The sequence below is a fragment of the Balaenoptera ricei genome, chromosome 7, assembly GCF_028023285.1.
Source record: "Balaenoptera ricei isolate mBalRic1 chromosome 7, mBalRic1.hap2, whole genome shotgun sequence".
Lineage (NCBI taxonomy): Eukaryota > Metazoa > Chordata > Mammalia > Artiodactyla > Balaenopteridae > Balaenoptera > Balaenoptera ricei.
In genome coordinates this window covers 110,474,414-110,499,079 of record NC_082645.1, presented here as the reverse complement: position 1 = coordinate 110,499,079, position 24,666 = coordinate 110,474,414, and the positions used below count along the sequence as shown (strand labels likewise).

At 39.2% G+C, this 24,666-nt stretch overlaps 1 protein-coding gene across 1 annotated transcript in view; it reads right to left on the bottom strand.

Annotated features, from left to right (window-relative positions):
* Positions 1-24,666, bottom strand: part of COL4A3 (collagen type IV alpha 3 chain) — a 133,385-nt gene that overhangs the window by 31,249 nt on the left and 77,470 nt on the right. Inside the window, exons 17-32 of the mRNA XM_059928835.1 lie at positions 23,772-23,816; positions 23,445-23,498; positions 22,501-22,542; positions 20,629-20,713; positions 19,151-19,186; positions 17,068-17,232; positions 13,300-13,392; positions 12,703-12,798; positions 9,590-9,660; positions 8,615-8,797; positions 6,509-6,677; positions 4,319-4,411; positions 3,608-3,709; positions 1,591-1,688; positions 852-1,002; positions 385-498 (exon numbers count right to left, since the gene is read on the bottom strand). Coding sequence (XP_059784818.1) covers positions 385-498; positions 852-1,002; positions 1,591-1,688; positions 3,608-3,709; positions 4,319-4,411; positions 6,509-6,677; positions 8,615-8,797; positions 9,590-9,660; positions 12,703-12,798; positions 13,300-13,392; positions 17,068-17,232; positions 19,151-19,186; positions 20,629-20,713; positions 22,501-22,542; positions 23,445-23,498; positions 23,772-23,816 — 1,597 coding nt within the window. The remainder of the gene's footprint in view (positions 1-384; positions 499-851; positions 1,003-1,590; positions 1,689-3,607; positions 3,710-4,318; positions 4,412-6,508; positions 6,678-8,614; positions 8,798-9,589; positions 9,661-12,702; positions 12,799-13,299; positions 13,393-17,067; positions 17,233-19,150; positions 19,187-20,628; positions 20,714-22,500; positions 22,543-23,444; positions 23,499-23,771; positions 23,817-24,666) is intronic.

Genomic DNA, 24,666 nt, shown 5'->3' with positions numbered 1-24,666 from the left:
TGCATACATTCACTTTGTTTCAATAATAAGGATACATTTACCACTTTAATATACCTATGAAAGTATTACAGATAAAACTTATTTGAGAGTTTATATGTATATATATATGTAAATATACATCTGTATATATCTGCATTGTTCATATCTTCTTGCGTACAAGACACAAACCAATTTTACTGTAGTAACTTCAGGTCTCTTACTCTATAGTTGGTATTCACTGCAACAAATTCATGACAACAGGTTTTTGTTTCTGAAATCACTTTTCCCATTGAACAGTGGTCAGGACTTGTTACCGGATAGTTCTCATGTGAAGCAGCAAAACTCAGAGCAGGAGTCCCATGTCATCTGCCCGCCTGGTGACTGGTTTCAAGGGCCTCCCCCTACCTGGTTGCCCTTTCAATCCATTTAAGCCTGGAAGTCCTTGAGCTCCACTGAGACTTTCTTTGCACCTTCCTGGGGGGCCTCTTTCTCCCGGTGGTCCAGGCAGCCCTGGATCCCCTGCAAAATGAGTCCAAGAATACAATCGGGTGCCAAAACCCAAGGTCCTAGTATTGCTATCCCAGTCATTCTCTTATAACTTTCCCCCCTGAATCGAACTTATATTTAACACCATTGATATGTCTTATATAGAGGACACTCATTAAAAAAGGAAAGAAGGAAGAAAGAAGGAACAAAGGTAGGGCAGCAATGGAATGGAAATTTGAATGGAAAGTTAATTAAGCCTCGCACGTTCAATTTATTGAGCTAGATGTTTGAGAAGAGTTCTTCACCCCTAGAGCACCTACACATTGAATTTGCAGCATTTTAGCTGAGTTCACAGTGGAGAAAAGTAATCACACTTGCTATTTTACCTCGTGGTCCATCAAGCCCTCCAGTTCCTGGAATTCCAGGGAGACCTGGAAGTCCAGGGAGTCCGATTTCTCCATTTTCCCCAGAGTTGCCTCTTTCTCCTGGCAAACCTGGTGCTCCTGGTTCTCCAGGCATGGCTAGTCCTGGTTCTCCCTATAGCACAGAAATTACGTTAGTTTTACTGTATCATGCTTTCAAATCCTTATTGACTATTGACCGCTCTTTAGGGCTATTTACTTGAAAATAACGTCTCCGTGATGGAGGTTCTATGTCCCTTTTGCACAGTCACCACCATTCCATCCACTTTCCTTTTTCAATTGTAGTAGCTGACTTTTTAAATAAAACTGTGCTTAGTAATTCTTCATAGCCTCCACTTTTTAAGAAGACTGTGGAATTTTCTGTAAAAAGTCTAGATGTCTCTCCTTTTGATAGTTTTTCTCATAGATATCCAAGTCTGTTTCTAGAGTTTTCCCATTTTAAGTACTCTGAATGTTTCTGAAGATTAAGGAAGAAATAGAGAGGCAGATTGGTCTTCTTACACCTTCTATTCTCCTTTCTAAAGGGGAGTGATGGTTCAGAGAAACTTTTTAAAAAGTCGGCATCTTCATCATCTACAAATATATTGACAATTTCTACACACAAAGCATCCTGACAGGTAGGAGAATCCTAACTGGCTGACTTAATCGCCCTTCCCCTCCCCTCCCCTCCCCAATATCAGTCTGAATTTTAATTCTCAAAGACCTTGACTCCTGGGAGGCCTGGCTTTCCAGGTAACCCTGGCTTTCCCATTTCTCCAGGACAGCCTGGTGATCCTTTTGTGCCTGGAAAACCTTGGTCTCCTACAGAGAAAAAATAACAAAGGTTGTAAGACAGGTCTTAAAAGATTCTGAACAGTAGCTCTTAGGTATTTTTATGAAAGTTTAAATGATGAGAATGCCAACCGCTCAATTAGCACTTTAAAAAAGTCAATTCCAAATCAGATTACATTGGTTCCCAGTTTAAAAAATTACCTTCTCCATTCTTGTTGTTTAGCACCACTAAAGTTTGACTGAGCAATTCTTTAAACCACTGATACCGATTGACCATTTGGGTGCCTTTTTTAAAAAGTATATCTTGCATACTGTGTACAGCCAAATGAATTTTTAAATGTGTCTATATATTTATGCAAGCATGACCCAGATCAAGATATAAAGCATTTCCAGCATCCAGGTAGCCTTTCTTAACATGGGTTGCTCAAGAGAATTACTTCCTAAAGCTCTATAACAGCCACTGAACATTAACTTCTCTTTTATGCATTTATAATAGGAGAGTTGAGAAAGGAGTTAACACACATCTTTTTCTCTGGTCTGTGGTTCAACAGAGGAAAGCCTGGTAGATCAAGGCTGCGTTCAGAGAGTTCCTTTGTGCCCCTAATTTGACCAATTTCATTTATTTATTTATTTTAGCTGTGTCGGGTCTTAGTTGCGGCACATGGGATCTTCGTTGTGGCATGTGGGCTCATAGTTGTGGCATGTGGGCTTCTTAGTTGCGGCATGCATGTGGGATCTAGTTCCCCGACAAGGGATAGACCCCGGGCCCCCTGCATTGTAAACACAGAGTCTTACCCACTGGACGACCAGGGAAGTCCCTGGTTTGACCAATTTGACCGATTTTAAATTCACAGTTATTTCATGGGATTCATTAGGTTCAACTGGGAAATTCTGAATCTCCACTTTCAAGAAGCCCTTATGCTAGTTCTGTTTCCCATAGTTTACAGTCTCCTTCCAGAAGGCAAATCCACAGAATTACAAGCTAGGATGCAATTTCTCAAGGCAGGGTCCACGAAGCACTTGGCTAAAACATGGGCCAGGTTGCATTACTTCAAGATCACTGGGAAGAAATCTAAGAAACTGGAGTCAAAGCCATTCTTGGGACCATGTGAGATCATGTGGGACCATGTGATTATGTTTTCTATTTCAAATACTCATCAATTGAGATCAATATTCCTATATTTGGGCAGAACTGATGTGTGATAAACATTGCTGACATATTAATGTAAGAGATGAAGCACCAAAAATGGATTATATTTGGATAAGCACTTTAAACAACATTGAAACAAACATGAAATTATCATAAAATCTGAAGTTCTATGGGACATCCCAGGGACTGAGATTACTCATATGTCATCCTGGAAGGACTTTGATGTATTTGTCAGCAGGGAACCTTAGGTTACTGTTTGAGTTCTTAGCATCTGGATTTCTTTGGAGTGTTTTCCGGCTTTGATGAGAAACAGCATTTTTCCCTAAAGGAAAATAACTTCCGTAATTTATTTGGGAGTATATAGGGAGATCAGCTATCGGTGATTTAACAGTTCTTTTTTTTTTTTTGTTATAAAAGAAATGTATAAGGTGAAGAAATGTGTAAATGTACAAAGTACAGGCATTTATTAAGAAGAATAAATTCCTCATAATCCCGCAATCAAGAAGAATCACTATTACCATTTTAGTGAATTTCCTTATGGTTTTTTCTATGTACTTTAAAAAATATGACTGCAAAAAAAAAAATTAAAAAAAATATGACTGCGATGAGATTGCATAAATCAATGTGAATTCTCCCTCTTTTGCTAAAATTATTGTAAGGTTTTTTTCCCATTTAAGACTGGTGGAAAACATCATTTTAAAGGATTTAATGGATATTTCCTATAGTATTCATTATACGTATTTATATTTTATAAATATCCACAATGAACCTTATGTTTAAAAATTTTTTTAAAATTTACCCTTAGGTCCAGGAGGCCCAGGGAATCCGATTCCTGGAATTCCTGGTTCACCATCAGGCCCAGGAAGACCCAGATCACATTTTCCTGTGGATCCAGGGATACCTTAAAAACATGCATACATTTACATCAGCACCTTCCCTTTATCTTGCTTAAAACAAAATGTTTGTTTCTGGGTCATTCCAGATCTTTTTGGAAATTAAGAAATAATAACCCCACCTTCCTCCCCATTTCTATGCAATGAGCTAATCATTAGGAGGTGCAAATAATTTTGAAAATACAATTTAACTCCTAAAAAGAAATATTCTCGATATCTTGAACTATATGTCTCCCTCCATCAATGCAAAGTTAAGTTTTAGATGATGTTGGCAAAGAAGTTAAGTTTTCAAATGAAGAAGCTGTGGGAACTGTCCTGATTAAACACCAGCCCACATTCCTTGCTCCTCCACCAAAACTCCACGAAGATTGTTCTGCATTCCAATTCCTCTTAAGTAATTGTATAGATTCTGTTTTGGAATCAGAAGTACTAAAGGAATAATCTGGATAACCTCAAAGGACAACAGCAAGTCTCCTGTCTGTTGGCTTGTCCCTTCTGGCCTGCACTCTTTTTTGGAGCCAGTGACTATATGCTTTCCTTATAATGGGAGAGTTATAACTAGGAGAGTCAGGGTGCCCTCTGATGCCATGTACCAGATGTGGCAAAGGGATACTCACCAGGTGGACCTTGGGGGCCAGCACGGCCTGGGGGCCCAGGAGGTCCTGGGGGTCCTGGAACTGGTGTCAAAACACCGATTTCTCCCTTAGGACCTTAAGAAAATATGCATCATAAGGTTGGCGTGCATATTGAAGCTTTTCTTTCTTCAGAAGGGAAAAACACAATTATAAGGGGTTCATAAACATACCCTAAGGAATATAAAAAATAATCTGCTTCCATAGGCTTCCAAACTGGCTTAAAGATGACCAGCTCATAGAAATTCCACTGACAAATATATGTAAGCATCTACTATTGTCTAAGCCTTGTTTTAATTAAGAGCCCAACATGCTGGTCTATTAAAAGAGAGCCTATTTTTAAAAATATTGATAATATGGAATTCAGCCTAACTGCTAGTGAATACTAGTAGGATATTTATTTATTGGGTGACTAGTTTTCACAGGAAGGCAGTATGGTTTATTGAACAAAACATGAAGTGAGGCCTGACAAGTTGATCTGGGCTAGAATCTTGGCCCTGCTCTTTGTAAGGTCTGTGAGCTTGGGCATGGTTTTTAACCTAAGTTCCTCATGTGTCGAGAAAATAATGCCCGCCTCACTGGTAAAGATTTGAGATAACATTCTGACCACAGTGGCCAATATTAGAAACATGTTAGTGATCAGTATTGCCCATATATTCATATATTTATAGAAAGAATAAGTTAACAGTAATGTGATGGGGAAAATTTGGTAATAATATATTTTATGACAGTGGAGTCCTTCACTAAAAATTCACATTTAGAAAGAACAGAAGAAGATTTGAAGATGGATTAGAAGAGGGTTGAGTAAAGTTTTTTAGTAAAGGACCAGATAGTAAATAATTTAGACTTTATGGCCCAGGTGGTTCTCTGCTGCAATCACTCAACTCTGTTATCCTAGTGTGAGAGTAGCCAGGAACAATCTGTAAATAAATGAGCATAGCTGTGTGCCAATACAACTATACAGACACTGAAACTTGAATTTTATATAATTTTTACCTGTCACAAAATATTATTCAAAAGTTTTTTTTTCCAATCATTTAAAAATATAAAAACCATTCTTAGCTCGGGAACTATACATGAGTAGGAGGTGGGCTGGATTGAGACTGCGGTCTGCCATGGTTTGCCAATCCCTGGATTAGAAGAGCAGCCTCAAAGGTAAGGTGCAGAAAAAAATACACATGTATGAATAATCACAAAATAAGCTTTACATATGCGTGTGGACAGAAATGCATGCATACAATTTATAATATACTGGTGACCCTTGAACAACACGAGTTTGAACCACGAGGGTTCACTCATTTGTGGATTTTTTCAATAGTAAATGCTAGAGTACTACATGAACTACAGATACGGAGGAACCACACATAGGAGGGCTGACTCTAAGTTATACACGTAGAGGGTTGCCCGTCCTAACTCCCGTGTTATTTGAGGGTCACCTGTATGTGAATACTACTGGGGATACTGCACTCAAAATTTTATTCCTGGTGAGGGATGCTATAAAAAGATTTGGAGACCAGTGGTTTTTTGGGTCTCCAAAGTGATTTTAGAAGTAAAAAACGACCATGGTAGCATTATTTGTTTAACACTGTCAGTAACGTGAAATTCTCTTCTTTCGCCATGTTCTCCACCACGGATAAACATTGAGGATCAGATCCCTCCTGAATCCCGCAACTACGTTCAGTATACGTGGATCCCCAAATCAATGGGACTTTATTATCAAGACAGCTTTTCTTCATTTGTCTTAGATATTTTGAAGTTTTATTTAGAAACCATTTATGAGGTTATGAATCAAAAAGAACAAATTTGCAATAACGTGAGTGGGCCCTGGGCCCAGGAAGAGGCTTCTCAAGATCAATCCTATAGGTTTTTGCCTTCCCTTTGTTTATCGTAACTAACTTCCACTCATCTCTTAGGATCTATTCACTCCGTGTATTTATATCAGTAATGGATATAGACTATTCCTAGGAAATTTCAGCTGTACTGCTCAGTAACAGGGGAAAAGAGGATTATCTCTACCATATCCTACATGTTATTTCCCAGTGTCTACAAGTTGACATCGTCTATTTACTAGAAGCATGTTTCTATACGTTCATTAGTCTTGAGGGAGTTTCACTAGCGCTAGGAACCATCAACCCACTCCACAGGAAAACAGGACTGGAAAGAAAACTAACCAACCGGCTTCTCCAGGTGGTCCAGGGGCTCCAGGAAGTCCTTGGGTGCCCTTTGGACCAGGCTCTCCCCAAGGTCCATAGTCGGGTGGTCCAGCCGGTCCTGCAGGTCCTGGGGACCCAGGGATGCCAGGATCCCCTGGAAGACCCTGGTCCCCCTTCTCCCCACTCGGGGCCTGTATCAATAGAAATATGTTTGGATAGTGATTCATCCAGTATCCCTTTACACAGGCTAACCTCACCATGAATATGAATACCAGTTAGGTTGTCATGGAGAAGATCTTGAATTAAAAAGCAGTTGTTACCTGAAGGGCATTGTTCCTAAAATAAGAGCACTGAATGATGTCTGTTGTTTTGCCCTTTGGAATCCAGCAACATTTCATTAACTCTGTTGAGTCCCACTTGAGGTGTCCTACAATGGGATGCCACATATGACAACAGCCCCAAAAACTTAGCTCAAATTGGCCAACAACTCAAATGGCATTAGAGGTGACATTCATGTTACTGGCACATTTCTAAAATAAAACCAGTAGAGCAAACTTTAATTTGATTGGTTTTTCACCAGGTATTTTCATTAAAAAGGAGATAGTCTATCTATAGTAATTTTTTTCTTATAAAATATCTTTTTTTGTTGTTAATTTCATAGTCTGTCACTTTGAAAATGAGTTATTTTAAAGAAGTTGAATTTGACAAAATAATCGAAGTTCCCCTTCTTCTCCAACATGGCCCCAAATAATAAATTTGACTGGATTTTTCATTGTTCAGTGTCAATGGGGGACTGACTAATCCTTCTTTTATAATTGCAGGGTGTAAGACTCAAATCAGTTCCTTGATTTTCTCTTACTTTCTGGGACTTCTTTACCAGAACTAATAAAAAAAATTAGGGCGATGCAAATGGGAGCATCACGTGAACTGTCTTGATACTAGACCAAAAGAGTTCCAGACTCCAGCCCTCTTTAAGCATAACTGCCACTCTGGAGGGGCAGCTGACAGTTTGCCAAAGAGAGTCTGAAACATTGGCCCTGCTAGCTGCTTCCACTCAAAAAGCGTTTTGTAGTTAAAAGGTTTAGGAAAGTCTGCATATCATATCCACAACCTGGGGAGTCACTACTCATATTCTCATATTAAAGGGTCTGTGAATGAATCTTTACATTTGTTTGACAAGGTACTCTGCTTGAGGTGAAACCCTTTGTATTGGACGACACTGATGAACACTGGGAGAAACCGGTATTTCATAAAACAGGCTGGGCAGCATGTCTCGCAAACTTCTCAGATCCATGCGATAGGTTCTCGGCCTCTGCCTCTATGACATTTAAAAGTAGATTCTGGGGACGAAGTGAGAGAGCGGCATGGACATATATACACTACCAAATGTAAACTAGACAGCTAGTGGGAAGCAGCCGCATACCACAGGGAGATCAGCTCAGTGCTTTGTGACCACCTGGAGGGGTGGGATAGGGAGGGTGGGAGGGAGTCGCAAGAGGGAGGAGATATGAGGATATATGTATATGTATAGCTGATTCCCTGTGTTATAAAGCAGAAACTAATACACCATTGTAAAGCAATTATGCTCCAATAAAGATGTTAAAAAAAAAAAAACATCCTGGTAGGAACCTCTCACTTGAACATGTGAGAGATTCCATCCGATGAAAAGAGACAGAATTATATAAACTTAAATATGGTAAATGACAAAACATTTACCCAAATGACAAAACCCTAAATATTCTGTCCTCTTATGCATTTATTTTTACTTAAAAGAACATTGTCCCCAAAATGTTGACTAAAACTTTCCATTATTAATCATTTTCTGAACTTCCCTATAAACTCATTTGATACAAATGTGGAATTGTAACTTGTGTATGAAACAAGGTCATTATCAATGTAGAATTTTCCATGGGCTAAAAAAACCATGGAGTGCTATTTATTTTGTCAAAATACTATAAATATTTGTTCGGGTTATTACGGCTCTTTTGAAGATGCCTCATCCTGCAGTTAGAGGGATGAACTGTGCTGAATGGCCAACAATTTTTTGAAAAGAAATCATCTGATGTCTTAACTTTAGAGCCCTTCATTCAGAGGGAGGGTAATTTGAAAAAAGTTGCTAGATACCAACCGGTTCTCCCTTAGGTCCTGGTAATCCTTTTACTCCCGGAGTTCCAGGAATTCCATCCAAGCCCTTTCTTCCAGGATGTCCTCGGAGCCCTGGATCCCCTGGGGCACCCACTTGTCTCTCTGGCTGAGATGCTTCACCTTTTTCTCCTTTAAGTCCTGGGTGACCCTGAGCACCCGGGAATCCCTAGGGTGGTACAAAAATGAGTCTACCTTGCATTTGGGTACAGTTCTTGTGTCAATATTAAAACATGTCAATAAGAACTTTTCAGTTTTAATGAACATGAATTTTTTTCCAGACCCTTGCTTTGGCCCACAAGTAAAATTTCAAGCTTTTTGGCTTTATTTTTTCTTCCAAAACTATAAAAAAATTCAATTAGTGTAATTCAATGCAATATATATACAATAATATAATTCAATATGATACAACCTTCATCATAATTCAGATTATGTTAGAATATTGGTAAATTTCAATATGCATCTATGGATAATTTGATTTAAATATACTTATCCAAGTGTAACTTTCTGATTTTAATTTTTTAACAACTTTATTAATGTATAATTTACATATTATAAAATGAATCTTTTGTAAGAATACAGTTCAATGATTTTTAGTAAATTTACACATTCATGCCACGATCACCACAATCCAGTGTTAAGATGTTTCCACCACTCCTCCAGATTCCCTCAAATCTATTTGCAGTCCATCCCTGTTCCCAACCGCAGCCCCAGGCAACCACTGATCAGCTTTGTCTCTGATACCATTTGACATGATTATAAATTCATTAATTCATTCACTTATTCTTTCGCACATCATTCATTTATTCATTCAATCAACAAGTATCTACTAAGTGCTTTACTATTAAGTGCTCCTTGCCAGGCACCAAACTGACAACCTATATGGGGTGCAACCATATTTCCAGAGTGCTCCATTTTCCAAATTGAAACTAAATAAAGCTTTAAAACCATGAAATCTTACTGGAAATCCTGGAAGACCAGCGCTTCCTGGGGACCCTGGGATTCCTTTAATGCCAGCTGCCCCTTGTCTTCCTGAAAGCAGTAAATTATTAAGTATACATTGAACACAAACTCTGAATAGCCAGGGTAATGCAGTATGTGAAGAAAACAGGATGTTTTCTTCTGAAGAAAGAAAATTTCTTTATTAAAACACACAGTGCAAGGTAAGAATGGGAGTAAATAACTGGAATAAGAGATAACATTCAAAACAAGAACTCTTAAATTTTAGCTTCCTGAAATTCTTGTCTTTATAATTTTAAGGAGACACATTTATTTCTTCTAATGATAAAAGTAATGGGTGTTCATTGTAAAAAAAAATTATACAGAAAGAAGAGAATAAAAATCACACATACGGGGGTGGTGGTGGTGTGATGAATTGGGAGACTGGAATTGACATATATACACTAATATGTATAAAATAGATAACTAATAAGAACCTGCTGTATAAAAATAAAATAAAATAAAATTCAAAAAAAAATCACGCATAAATCTACCACCAGAAGACAGTATTTGCTAAAATTTTCATGTGCATTACTCATAAAATTTTATATCCATAAATGCATAGGACTCATAATACACTTTTTTGGAATCATACTGTACATATGGCAATAAATATGGACTTATAGCTTCCCTTTAAATGGCTGCATGGTAGCCTATTGTATGGGTGAACCATCATTCATTCAGCAAACAGCTATTTTTAGACATTTAGATTGTCTTATTCAACTTTAGTTGTTGTAAACAATGCTATGATAAATACCTCTGGATATTTAGTTCTGCACATTTATCCAATGATTTCCTTTACAATAAATTGCTAAAAGTGTAACTGCAGGTCCAAACAGGTACAAATCTTTCTGAGGCTTTGTATATCGGTTGCCAAATTGCATTTTACTGTATTATTTTATACTTCCTCTATTTAAATATCTCTGTATAGAGGATCCCTGTAGAGGATCTTTTGGATGGATCTCAGGTCAGTTTATTAACAAATGTTTATTCAGATTTTTTTTTTTGCAAGATTTAAGCCAGGAGAATTTTTTGTATAGTAATCCAAACAGTTTTACTGCTTATGCATCTCTTTGAGCTGTACCTGTAGTACCTCAAATGTAGGAAAACCAAGGAAAATACAGCAATGCGACTGGTTGGTTAGCAGCAGTCAGCTGCCCGCCTGCATCACTAGCCTTGGGCCAGAGATCACTCTGGGGATGCAGGAAAATTACGATGGCTTTCCTTCTGTTCTTTGCCTTCCTCCCTTCCTTTTAGTTTGTGTTTTAACATTTCCCCCAGAGACTTGGGCGTCAAATAGGAGCTGTATGAAAAACACTTCCCCCTGTTCTTTGCCCCATCCTTTCCTGTCAGGCTTGTCTCAGGGAGTCAGGGCGCAGTGACTGCAAAGTAACTAAGGCCTTCATGAAGAAGTGGGTAGGATTTGAGGATGACAAAGGATCCCTGCCCTAATGCATGTCCTCTACTGGCTGGCCACAGTGCTCGTAGCTGCCACCATGAGTCTTTCTTCTTTGGACTGAGACCAAGCCTCCCCGAAGACCCTGTGTCAATGCAAATGTCTACTGGATGGTTGGTAACATGCAAACATGCTCTTATCTCCAAAGGTAGAGCTTTGGATTAACTTGGCTCAAAGGGCAGCGCCTGGTACAGCAATTAAGGGGTGCCAGTGTAGAAGGTGGGAGCATGTCTCCAGAGGAGAGTGTCTGGACTGGAGTCAGGCTCTACCACTTATTAGCTATGTCATCTGATACCTCAGCTTCCTCACCTGTTAAATGGGGTTAATGTAACACTTAGCTCTAGGGTTGACATGAGGAATAAGGGATGGAGGCACAGAAGACATCTAGAACCATGCCTAGCGCACTGAGCAAGGGCTCTGTAACTTGAGGGCTCTTATTAGTTAATGAGAAATCATTTGAGGATGGTGTCTATAGACCAAGGTGCTAATGGCAGAACCTAGATGGTGTGTGATACCACGTGAAGGCCCTGGGTAGCCAGCAGAGTGGCACAGGGGCAGAGGAACCCAACGAATAAAATAGAGACTTTTTCTACTTCAAGGCTTTGTCCGTGGTCCTTTCTATGTCCAGGAAAGGGGAAGGTGGGAGAGCAGAGGCAGAGACAGCCTGGAGCAACAGTGTTGAGCTGGAGAGTCCTGGTCTGGCACAGAGGTCGACAAGGGAAGCGACATATGCTTTATTTAGTCCTCAGGATATTGGCCTCTGAAATGTTTCTTCCTTCAGAAGTTGACGGCTAATATTTTTTAAAAACATGAGATTTCAGAAAAAAAAATATCCCAATTTTATTCTTCCCATGAAAAATTGGAAGATTTATTAGCACAGAGCCTAAAAGGCTGCCAAGTAACAACAGGCTGGAGTTGAGCGCCTGATGGCACCTTCCCATTTACTGCGTAGCCCCTGCAGTTTACTGCGGTCCTCACCACTCCTTATCTTCCCCGGCACTGCGGCCATTGGTGGACTTTGTTATCGTGCTTGTACGGTTAAGAATAATGTGAAATAGTGCATGTGCCCATGATGATATCAAAAGGGGGGACATGAAAAATTAGACTGAGAAGGGTCATGTCTCTTGAAAAAAAGAATGGGAGAGAGTTTCTTTCTTTTTTTTTTTTTTGGCCACGTCTCTCAGCCTGCAGGATCTTAATTCCCCAACCAGGGATCGAACCCTTACCCCCTGCAGTGGAAGCCCAGAGTCTTAACCACTGGACTGCCAGGGAAGTCCCAGGGGCTTATTTCTTTATGGAAGAAAAAAGTGGTGTGTGTTTGGTATGGCTGCTTCACTCCTCCAAGTTACCAGCTGGTCCCCTGTAGAAAAGTGAGCTTACAGTTCCTGGATAACACAGTGGTTTGCTAGAGTTCAGCAACTAAGACGGAATAAGGGGAAATGCCAGCTTTTATGGGATTTTTGGCTTACTTTATGTGAACAGAGTGTGTTTCTGAAAGTCTCCCTCCAAATTCATATAAACCACATCCTGACATCTAGCAGTCTGATGCCTTTTTTTCCTGCCCAATGAATCGACCCTTTCGGTACTTGAAAAGATACTTGTGTGCAAATTGTCTGTACCTGGGAATCCTTTTACGCCATCTAACCCCGGCAATCCTGGGGGGCCTGGAGGCCCCGGGACACAAGGACACTGTGTGCACAAAAGGCCCGGCTCTCCTGCAATGAGAACATGCTTGCATCACTCACAAACCCATGCCGAGTCCTTAGAAAGGACAGATATTTTCCAACCACACGATCATTTGTTGCATCTAAAAATTTTTTTCGTGTAGTGAAAATCATTTAGGACATTGTACATATTAATAAAAACATCATTCATCTATTATATCTGCTTACTTTATCTGAGCTTATTTTTTGCGTTCTGAGAGAGGAAATCCCAAGAGCCTAGTATTAAATATTTACTATTTCAGTGTTTCTCTCCTTGAGTGCAGGCTACAACCCACATTCTAGGAAGAGCCAATGATTTATTGCACAGGTGCTAAATAAATGATTCATTTCCAGATAAATAAATACCGTTAGGTAATCCTTTTGGAAAAGAAGCCGTCTCTGACTGTCTGCTATTTTGGGGTCATTGTTGTCTCAGGGAAATATAAAATCAGTGATAATAAAGATGATGAGAATGGCTTACGCTAGTAGAGAAACATCACTGATTGAACCAACCTTTGGGCCCATCAACTCCTGGGATTCCTGGAGACCCTGTATGGCCTGGAAGTCCACCGTCTCCAGGTGGACCTCTGCGAAAAACAATACCACCTACAAAGAGAAAACACCAAAGCTAGTTTTTTATTTCTTTAAGTATTTTCTTCAATTAGCAAGTGTTTTAGTAATGTCTTTATTTTATATGCATTTCCCCATCTCTGTTTTGGAAGCTGAGTCTTGTGAAGGTTGTCCGCCACTGAAAAGACTGACCAGCTTTTCCTTTCACGTTACACATGTGATATTTTTAATAAGGAAGCAGTGGTTCTTTGAAAGCTCAGTAGATGGTATTTATTGGCATGTGATCAACCCATGCTATCTTATTCAGTTGTTTTCAATTATTCCAAGACTAGCCCTTTAGCATCTTTAGGCAAAAGGTCAGATCTCATTCTTCTGTGTATCTCCGATACATTGTATTTTCCTGACAGATTGTAGATGTTTCATCTATACGGAGTGCAAAAATGGATTCTGACTTGGGCATCATCTGTTTTCTCCTCATTGCTTATTCACATCAACAGAGTTTGTCATTCTTTTAAAAAAATTTTTTTTATTGAAGTATAGGTGATTTACAACGTTTCAGGTGTATAACAAAGTGATTCAGTTTTACATATATATGTATATATATATATTCTTCAGATTCTTTTCCATTATAAGTTATTACAAGATATTGAATATAGTTCCCTGTGCTATACAGTAGGTCCTTGTTGTTTATCTGTTTTATATATGGTAGTGTGTATCTGTGAATCCCAAATTCCCAATTCATCCCTTACCTGCTCCTTTCCCCTTTGGTAACTGTAAGTTTGTTTTCTATGTCTGTGAGTCTATTTCTGTTTTATAAATAAGTTCATTTGTATCATTTTTTTAGATTCCACATATAAGTGATACCATATGATATTTGTCTTTCTCTGTCTGAATTACTTCACTTGTATGACGATCTCTAGGTCCATCCATATTGCTGCAAATGGCATTATTGAATTATTTTTTATGGCTGAGTAATATTCCATTATATATATATATGTGTGTGTGTGTGTATATATATATATACACATACCATATCTTCTTTATCCATTCATCTGTCAACGGACATTTAGGTTGCTTCCTTGTCTTGGCTACTGTAAATAGGGCTGCTACGAACATTGGGATGCATGTACCTTTTCGAATTAGAGTTTTCATCTTTTCTGGATATATGCCCAGGAGTGGGATTATTGGATCATATGGTAGAGTTTGTCATTCTTAAAGCAGCTTTTCAAGAAAGCTGTTCCCAGTCTTCCACATACATCTGCTATTATAATGGTAGGGTCAATAGTTAATTCTCTCAAATTGCTGTGTTCTATGATCTAATTTTTGGTCTTGCCATTTCCAATATAGGTTGAAGGCAATGCTGATGAAACTAAATATGTACAAACAGTACCTATAGCTTCCCCAAATTTCAGAGCAACAGGTAACAGTGGAAACATTTAATTTGGATGGAATATGTATGTGTTATATTATGTCTGTTCCATTATGAAAAGAACGCTTATTTTGTGATCCAGTTATCTGTGTCTCTAAGTTGAATGGGTAGTTATCTCTGAACAGTAAAATCTACTTCCACTTATAAAACAAATACATCATAGGGATGAAATATACAGCGTGGTAACTATAGTTAATAATACTGTATTGCATATTTGAAAGTTGCTAAGAGAATAGGTCTTAGAAGTTCTCATCACAAGAGAAAAATTGTAACTACGTATGGTGACAGACACTAACTAGACACTGTGATGATCATTTCATAATATATACAAATATTGAATCAATATGTTGTACCCCTGAAACTAATATAATGTTGTACGTCAATTATACTTCAATAAAACAAACTGAATTTAAAAAATAGAAAAAAAAGTAAAATATTATGGCACTTTTATACTTAATGTAGACTCATGTATACTTTTACATTTATACATTTGTAGATACTTATACATTTTCATATTCATTTCATATTTAATTCAACAAATATTTGAGTACCTACAATGTTCCAGCCCCCATGCTGTATGCTGGGCTTCAAAGAGTAAATGAGACACTCCCTGACCTCAACAAGCTTTGAGTCTTATAGGGGAAACTGACTCAGACAAGCAATGTGGAAAATTCTATGATCAGGATAAACTTGAGTGTTATAAGAGGTAGGTGGGCTCAGTGAAAACTTTCTGCAGGACTCTGAAGCTCCAAAAGGAAGGACAGATAGGTGTTGCTTAGAGAAGAAAGGGTAAGAAACAAGAACAGTCTCTGAAGGGCGAGGGAGCATGGTGCCTTTGGAGAGGGAGCTGCTCCACGGCAGGTGCCCTGTGGGCCGGATCCTGATTTGAACGTTCCTGAGCTTCGTGAGCTGCACATATCAGGCTTGTCATCGATAAAATGAGGACACAAAACCTACACCTGGAAAAAGACTTGGAGGGCTAGAAGTTGTTCAAATCCCTGATATACAGTAAAGTATTTTTGTTGAATTTTGTTTTGCTTAGTTTTCCACATAGATCCACTCCATAGCTTAACAGCTTGTTCTTAGACATTGTCTTCTATTAATAGGATAATTTCTTAGATTGTTGTTAGCCTAAAGGAAAGCTTTTATTTATTTATATTTATTTATTTATTTATTTAGGCCGTGATGCGCTGCTTCTGGGATCTTAGTTCCCTGACCAGGAATTGAGCCCGGGCCACGGCAGTGAAAGTGCCGAATCCTAACTACTAGAACACCAGGGAACTCCCTCTATTTTTAATATTGCTCATATAACTAGACACTTAACTGAATTATTTTATTAATACTAAGAGTTTTCCAGATTATTCTTTTTCATTTTCTATGTTTATAATTATATTGTCTATAAATAATGTTTCTTCCTTTCTTAAAAAGATCACTGACCCATGGAAGATTCTTAAGGCTAGTAGGAGGGTTGGGTATAAAACACAAGACCTCCCAGGAACCTGCCAGGAAAGGCATTTTAAAATATATAGAGCGATCTGTATGTTCCTGAGGTTCTATATACCTATCAGCCACACACAGAATGCTAAGTGGCTCTATCAGGGGATGGAGAGAAAAGGATAACTTCATCAGAACTTCCAGGTACCGCTTCAGAGCCTCTGGGCTGCAGCTCTGTGGTTTCTGACCCACTTTGCCTGGCAGCATCTTGCCTTGGTCCATGTTGCACACCTCTAGCCTCCTGTCCTGGGGCTTCCCTGCTGAGGACAAGCCACGGGATGCCCCAGGAGCCATGCCAACACAGCCTGGAAGTGTGTGTCTGTGGGGGGATGTGGGTGGGGATGGTAGGGTGTTCGTCCCGTCCTGTGGGGCACAACTTTGACCCATGCGAAATAGCGGCTGGTGGGGAAATTCTTGCCTCTTTGTCCCCTGCAGGAAAGATTATCCTGAGACAAAGTTATACAGCTTCTTGGAAGATAGTCTCCAGGGACTGAATGAGCAGTTGCACTTGGCCTAGGCCAACTTGATAATGGTCCTTCCTTCCCTGCTTCCCTCCCCTTGTTCCTGCCTCCTGCTCCACCCTCTGTGGGAACTCAGGCTAACACTGGGCTGTGCTTACAAAGTAGCCCTGCCACCGTAGCTGCTTCCACAGATAGCTAACAAAATGAAACTCCAGTGGAAAGAGAACTCCTACGGTCCACGCTGATGGCCAAGCTGCGTGTAAGGTTCATCGCCCCCGATGGGCACATCGCTGTCACCGGGCAACGTACGCAAAAGGGCATCTTTACCTGGTGGTCCTGGAGGTCCTGGCAACCCTGTAGGGCCTGGTGAACCAGGATAGCCAGGGGACCCGGGAAGCCCCGCTGCGTTCTTTCCTGGGGGTCCTCGCTCCCCTTTACTTCCTTTTACTCCTGGTACTCCAGGGGCTCCTTGGAGGCCAGGCCTTGATGACCCTTGGAGAAAATAATCATTTATTGTTTTTTAAATGTTTCCATGATTAATATACGTTTGTTTTTCAATTGCAAAAAGTGATATATTCTTATAAAAGTTGTACAATTGAAAAGTATATAGAGCATATAAAAGTGAATTATCTTATGTCCCTTATCTGTGGCCTTGTTAAACTATCACAATACAGCAGAGCTCAGACATTCCATTCCAATAAGGTAATTTATGTGACTTATTACAAGGGGTTGAAACAGAGGTTGGGATGCACTGTAGTCTCTTTTTTTCTTTTTTTTTTTTTAATTTATTTTTGGCTGTGTTGGGTCTTCGTTTCTGTGCCAGGGCTTTCTCTAGTTGTGGCAAGCGGGGGCCACTCTTCATCGCGGTGCGTGGGCCTCTCACTATCGCGGCCTCTCTTGTTGCGGAGCACAGGCTCCAGACGCGCAGGCTCAGTAGTTGTGGCTCACGGGCCCAGCTGCTCTCCGGCATGTGGGATCCTCCCAGACCAGGGCTCGAACCCGTGTCCCCTGCATTGGCAGGCAGATTCTCAACCACTGCGCCACCAGGGAAGCCCCAGCGCTGTAGTCTCTTGATTCAAAAGGACTTCAGGAGAAATTCTTCAGTATATGTTATTTTATAAACTTTTTGTATTAGAGATTAGAAGATGCCTATCTTTCAGTGTCTCAAATGAGAAAGAGAGAAAATTGTAATTGGACTTTAATCTTGCCAATCATCTTAGTTATATTAAAGGGTACCCTGAGGGAGGCAGGCATCTCCTGGGGGAGAAGCCATGCCAGGTGATACAAAACCCCCTTCCTCTGTCCCTCCTAAAGTGACCCGGATGTGAGAAGGGCAGTCTCAAATCTCTGCCTCATAGTTAAGAATCTCTGCTGAGAAACCAGTGGGGGTAATATCCGATTATTTCTGATTATTGAGCATGAAGATTTTGGCTTAAAGGCTAATAATCCTTCGGATTGACATCTGTTTTAGAGTTTTTAATTTTCACTTGCTGGCTTTTTAAACCATCCTATTCATTACTTGGAAGGAAGTCTTTCTTAATATTTGGTCAGACCTTTAAAATCCCCTTTTGCATCATTTCAACTTCAAGAAATACCTGCTGTTAAGAGCTTGGTATATATTTTTCCATGCATATGCAAGTACACATAATATTTATCCATTTATCTTTTTCTTTTGCAATAGGATTATAATATACATGTAGTTCTTCAATCTGTTTAATTTTCATTCATTTTCAAAATTATGAAATAGTTTAAATATACAGCATAGTACAGAGAAAAATATAATCAATGGCAGGGCTTACCAAATCTTTGCTATTTTGTTCTTAGTTTTGTCTCCTTTACAAAATGACACATTACAGGATGACAGTTATAACTGAGGCTACTGTGGTTAATCTTTAACCATCCTTGATCCCATTCTTCTTCCTCTCTCAAGAGGCAACCACTCTAATGACTCACGGATATTTTTCCACTTCACAGAATTGTCTATGTACCACAAACAATATATGTTAAAAATTAAAACTTTACACAAAAGCTGTAATTTATGTGTCTTTAGGCAACTTGTGATACACTATGAAAACTATCATTTTAAGCAGCCTAGTTGCCATAAAATTATTGTTTTTATATCTCTGTGCCTCTTCTGAGTTTCAAGCTTTCTGCTCCTTACACTGAAGTTACTGTCTTACACTTAGTTAAAACTACTGAGAGGTAAAAAAGAGCATTTCTATAATACTTTGTGTCAGTTTCCACTCCCTTTTCCCCTGCAGGTCACAAAGGTAATGATTAAGAAGTTGGAAACACTTGTATATCAATTAATGAAACATTTGTCTTATGTAAATACTGTAGACTCACTAGAGGGCAGTGTGTTTTCCGTTTAATAGCGTTTGTATTGGTATCCCGAGAAACATATACCTACCAGGACTTCCAGGGGCTCCGGGGGGACCACTGGGACCTGTGAATGCATAATAGCAATTAATTGTTTACAAAGATGTAAATATCCCCTCCCCCCCATTATTGAAATCTTGGATGACAATATAATAATAATATAACAATACATTTTTCATACTTTTTCTCCACTCTCACATAGGTAAATATGAGAAAACTTCCCTCATTTAAACAAACTGTAAAGAAGAAACTAAGTTCATCTTAGATGTCTAGCACTCAAAAGAGGGGAGGGAAGAGAGACAGGGGTAGGGGATAAGGGACATGAACTACTATGTATAAAATAAATAAGCAGCAAGGATATATGGTACAGCAGAGAGAAATATAGCCATTTTTTGTAATAACTTTACATGGAGTATAATCTACAAAAATATTGAATCACTATGTTGTACACCTGAAACCAATATAATATTGTAAATCAACTATACTTCAATTTTTTTAAAAAAGTAAATCATGCTACTTTACCATCTTCAAATAATTCAACAAGACACTTCCTAAGAGTCTGCTCTGTGTTTGGTATTTTGCTGGGATGATTCAGATGCCAGAATATCAAATAGCTGGAATTGTCAAGAATATGAGTTTGGTCTGGATCCATCTCAGATCGCTTATAGCTGTAACACTGAGTAGGGCTCCAATTCTTTGATGTATATGAGTGATTTATAGTAAGCATATCAGATTTTTAAAAATCTATGTCTAATATTTATCTGTCCATTTGTTTAAGTACATTGAGACTTTTACCTCTCTTAAGTAAAATTCTTCTTTGAAATCTTATTTATATCAATAATTTTCCTAGATCAGTGGTTCTTAATCCTGTTGCACATTAGAATTAATCTGGGGAGCTTTTACGATCTGCCAGTATCCAGGGCCCTCCTCCAGGCAATTAAATCAGAATCACAGGGATGGGACCTGGACATGGGTCTTATTTAGCAGTTCCTGGGGATTCTAATGTGTAGTAAGAGATAAGAGCTATTAGCCAAGATCTTTGCAATCTATCAAAGGGGATAGAACATAAGTAAATGTGACTTTAATTCATGGTGCTGGAAGTCACAAAACCAGGACATCAGTTCCTTCTTGTCACTATTTGTGTGGATTTGCTCAAATTATAGCTCTTCAGGGGCTCCATTTTCTCTTTTGTATCCCACTGAGATTGCTGGTTTCGGATACTCCCTCCTCCTGCTCTCCAGCCATGTTTGTGTCTTCCTACCAGACTTGAACGTTATGCTTTCCTACATAAAGAAAATTCAGTTACCTTCTACTGTATACCACCTATGGAATTTTCTTATGAAAATATGAAAATTAGGAAACACCAGAAAATATCATCACCTATGAACATTAGGAGACCTCCCTTCTCCTCTTGCCAATTCTGGGTCTGTAAACACATGCTATACATTTTGCCTTGAAAGAAAGACATGGAATGATCAGCAAATGCTTTAGGAAGAAATTTATTCTCACCCTGTGGGCCAGGAGCTCCCTTGGGCCCTGGTGGGCCTGGAATTCCTTCATCTCCCTTTTCCTGGTATGCATCATAATATTCTGTCTTAAAGGAAAAAGAAATTAATAAAGAAAAAGACAGCTATTTATGGACAGCTCGCCAAATGCAATTACTTCCATTTCTTCTTTTTTGGCTAGAATGATACTTTCCTGAATTCATAGGTTTATGTGTTAGAAGGATATGGCAGTTAAGTATATGGGATGGATACATTTAAAAATAAAAGTTAATCTGGTATCATGATATCATATATGTCATGGGCTTTCAACTAGAAATACATTTTATGATGTGGCCCAAATCACATACACACATTTAAATATACATATACATATCTATATATGTGTGAATATGTATACAGAAATTAAAGTTTCACAAAATAGTGACTTCTTACAACATATGATCAACTCTGATAGTTTTTATTCTATTCTATTTCACTTTTTAAAAATGCTTGTCCTGAGGACTAAATTCATTTCAAAGTATATTGGGACCTACACATCAAAAATACTTTATTGATTGTTTCTTTAAATTTCAGGACACTGTTGACCTTCAGACAAAGGTTTCCTCAGTCCAAGGACTCAGGACTACTACGTATTTCTGAAGTGATCAGTGGACCTACTGCTGGTCTCCTTAACCATCTACTTCCAAAGCAGAACTTCCTCTGAAGTTAGCAGAAGCTGCAGAGTTATGTGGAATTGAGCATGAGAAAAGAAGATAGAAAGAAGATTGAAATATAAAAGTTTTTTAAAAACTTAGTTTTTTCATAGGCTGCATGGGGCCAATTAGTTCATTGACTTAAGGAATAGGTAACTAGAGCTTTGTGGTTAAGCAGTATAAAATCACAAAAAAGAATTACTACTAATAATAGTACTAATAATGTAATAATCTCCTCCATCATAAAATCCATAAAGACATGTGAGTACCTTCCAAGTAAGTACCTTGACAAAATAGCCTCTTTTATTTTCCCAGCAACCCCTTAAAAGTATCTTGGGATTACTTGCCATCTGAATCATTTGCTTGTAGTGTAAAGAGGCTGATTTCTGGGACCCTCCTCCGGTTACCGAGTTGACTTACTTAGCCTGAAGGGTCTGAGAACTGCGTTTGTAATAACACACACACACACACACACACACACGCCCCCAGTGACTCCTTTGCCACCACGGAGGAGCTTTCCGTCACACCTGCACAGTCACACTGAATGTGAGAACCGCTGTCTTTGGAGGCAGGAAAGGAAGATACCAGAACTCAGAGCCTGGGTCTTTTTCACTCATCTCCTTAAGCTACAGAGTCACTATATAAAATGTAGCCACCCTGCAGTGAGGAGCTGACAGACATCAAATCCATGTCCACGCTGGGGAGGGGAAACAGCCTGCCACTAAGGAGCTTGGGCTGGGGTCATTGGTTTTTGCTGGTCCTGTATTAAACCCAGGGCTGAGCTTCTGCTGCCTCCCAGTGCAGGGCTGTCTTAATGGGGCCCAGCTGGAGAAGGCCACCCCGGTGCCCAAGCTGTCCTCCTCTGCTGCCTTCCTACCCTACTTAAGGGCAAGGGATGACTTACCTTGGGCCAGGCCTGATTAGACTAAGGTTTTCTTCTCTACAGCCCAGGATGGGCATTGCCAGTGCATTCCAGGGACCAAGTAGGACCAAATAAAAATACTTGTCCATTATCAAATGGACAAATAATGACAACAGCTATTTTTTTTGCCCCGGTTTGATAAAAAGGTAAATACTATAATCTCTATCATAGCAGTCAATAAGAGACACTGATTCAAAATTTCCTTGATATTTTGAAAGACTTGATCAAACATGACATTAAAATGGTCTTTAATTACACTTACTGGACCACGAAATCCTGGAGGGCCCATGTCTCCTTTCCACCCCTAGGTTGAAAGACAGTTACAAATTATGAGCACATTAATCAGAAGTATTTACATGTTAGGTATACTTAGAAACCAAAATGCACAGTTAAACAAATCTATGCTAAAATTGATGTTATTTCTATGAAATGTACAAACCAAGTTAACATGAAAGGGATACTACTTTTGATTATCTTCCTGGAGGGCCATATCTGAGTCAAGAATCTTATCTACAAGGTCTGGAAGAAGTGGCTGTTGTTCTCCAGGTTTCTTCCACATCACTCCCTTCAAAGGATGTTTGCATCATTGCGTGCTCCCCTGTTCCCACCCAGACTAGAGGCACAGGGAAACCAGGCTGTGGGTTGTAGGCAATTCCCGGTGTCCCAGCTATAATCAACCTCCTTTCTGACCTACTCAAGAGGGCATTCCAGAATTCTACTGGAAGCGATATTAACACAGGATAAAAATCTTGAATCTGCATATATACCTACATATGAAAACTATTTGAAAATATCTGTAACATGTTGTCAGAAACAATGATGTGGAATACGGTCCACAGTTAACTGATGATGACCTTTCAGTACATCGTGACCCAGGTTGAGACTCACGGGGACCAGCCTACCCTTGACCTCTGATGACCTGAAACTTCCTCCAATCGCAGGTCCTTTCCAGCTTCTTCCTCGTGGGGAGCTGAAATCTCACTGTCCTAAGTCAGCTTCTACTACACAGAACAGGTTTAACATCTCTCCCCCTCAAGTATTCAAATATAGTTGCCACATCCCTTGTTTCTTCTTAACAAATATGCTAAGATGTTTTAGTGAGCTCTAATTGCAATTCCTTGTACCGAGTTTCAGGACGTGTGGGGAAAGGGTGACCAAACCCAACCAATTAAAAAAGCTGAAGATAGATGTTAGGAAGGGAATTACCTTAATGCCATCTTCGCCCCTTAACCCAGGGAAACCCTTGCTGCCTTTGGCTCCCTACGGAGAACAGCAAAGTGCGTAGGTTAAAAGACACATTGATAATCAATTTCTTCTGTAGGAAGCAAAATGCTTTAAACTCCTTTTTGGAAAAAAAATGTGCTCAGATGACCTCTCTCCACAGTGAGGGTGTAACACTATGATTCTCAAACGTAATTTTTAAAAGCTATATGCTTTTTGTTTGCTTAAAACTACTTAGTGACTCTCAAAAACCCTTCTTGTCTAATAGGACTGACACTTTCACTATATTAATGGGCCAAGTCACGTCTTTACCTCAGTGCCAGGGAAACCGGGGGCACCATCTTTTCCAGGCTTTCCCTAAAACAAAAACAAAACAAAAACACGTAACTTAATAAATATGGGTAATTTCAATAAACATGAAAAACTTAAATGATATGATCATCTCTTGACCTTAGGCAAGAAAGCCTGACTGAGGTTTCCCCCACTTATTAGAAGGAAAAACTATTAATCACAGAACAGGTGATGACCTTCTCTTGCCAGGGAAGGCAGAAACCAGTCAGAATGGGAAATTAGAGAGGGTCATTGGAAAAAGGAGAGGATATTAAGAGCTAAGCTTAAACTAGAGTTAACACTACTCATCAAAGCTTAGAAGGAAAATCAAGGAAGCACGGAGCAGAGAATCCAGGAAAATCCAGAAAGAGGGAGGCGTTCACAGTCTATTCATTTGCGATGTTGGCAATTCCCTGAACTCCAGATGTGCCTATATTTAAATATATGTGTAAAAGGTATTTTGCAGCATTCAAACAGGGCTTTTGGGATTAACTATTATGGTGTTTACCCTCCATGATAAAATTAAAAATCATATTAGTTGAATATTTTTTCTTAGAAAAAAATATACTTTTCCCAGTGCATAATTTTTAGAGTTTTTAAACAATATATGTGTTTAAATCTTTGCAAAATAGAGCTGCGTGGGAGAGTGAGCCTCTGTCGCTTCTACATCCTCCTCTTTTTTTACCCATCACCCCCTATATGGATGAAGATCGTTTGTCAAAGAAGAGGATGAGGCTGATACACAGAGAGGAGCGGAAGTGAAATGGACAGAGTCCTGCCCATTTCATTTCGGGTTCAGAAGTCCTTGAAGCTTGTTTTAGCCTTGAACTTCTCAGATACTTGAACAAATAAATTCTACCTCCCAAATTTTTAAAAA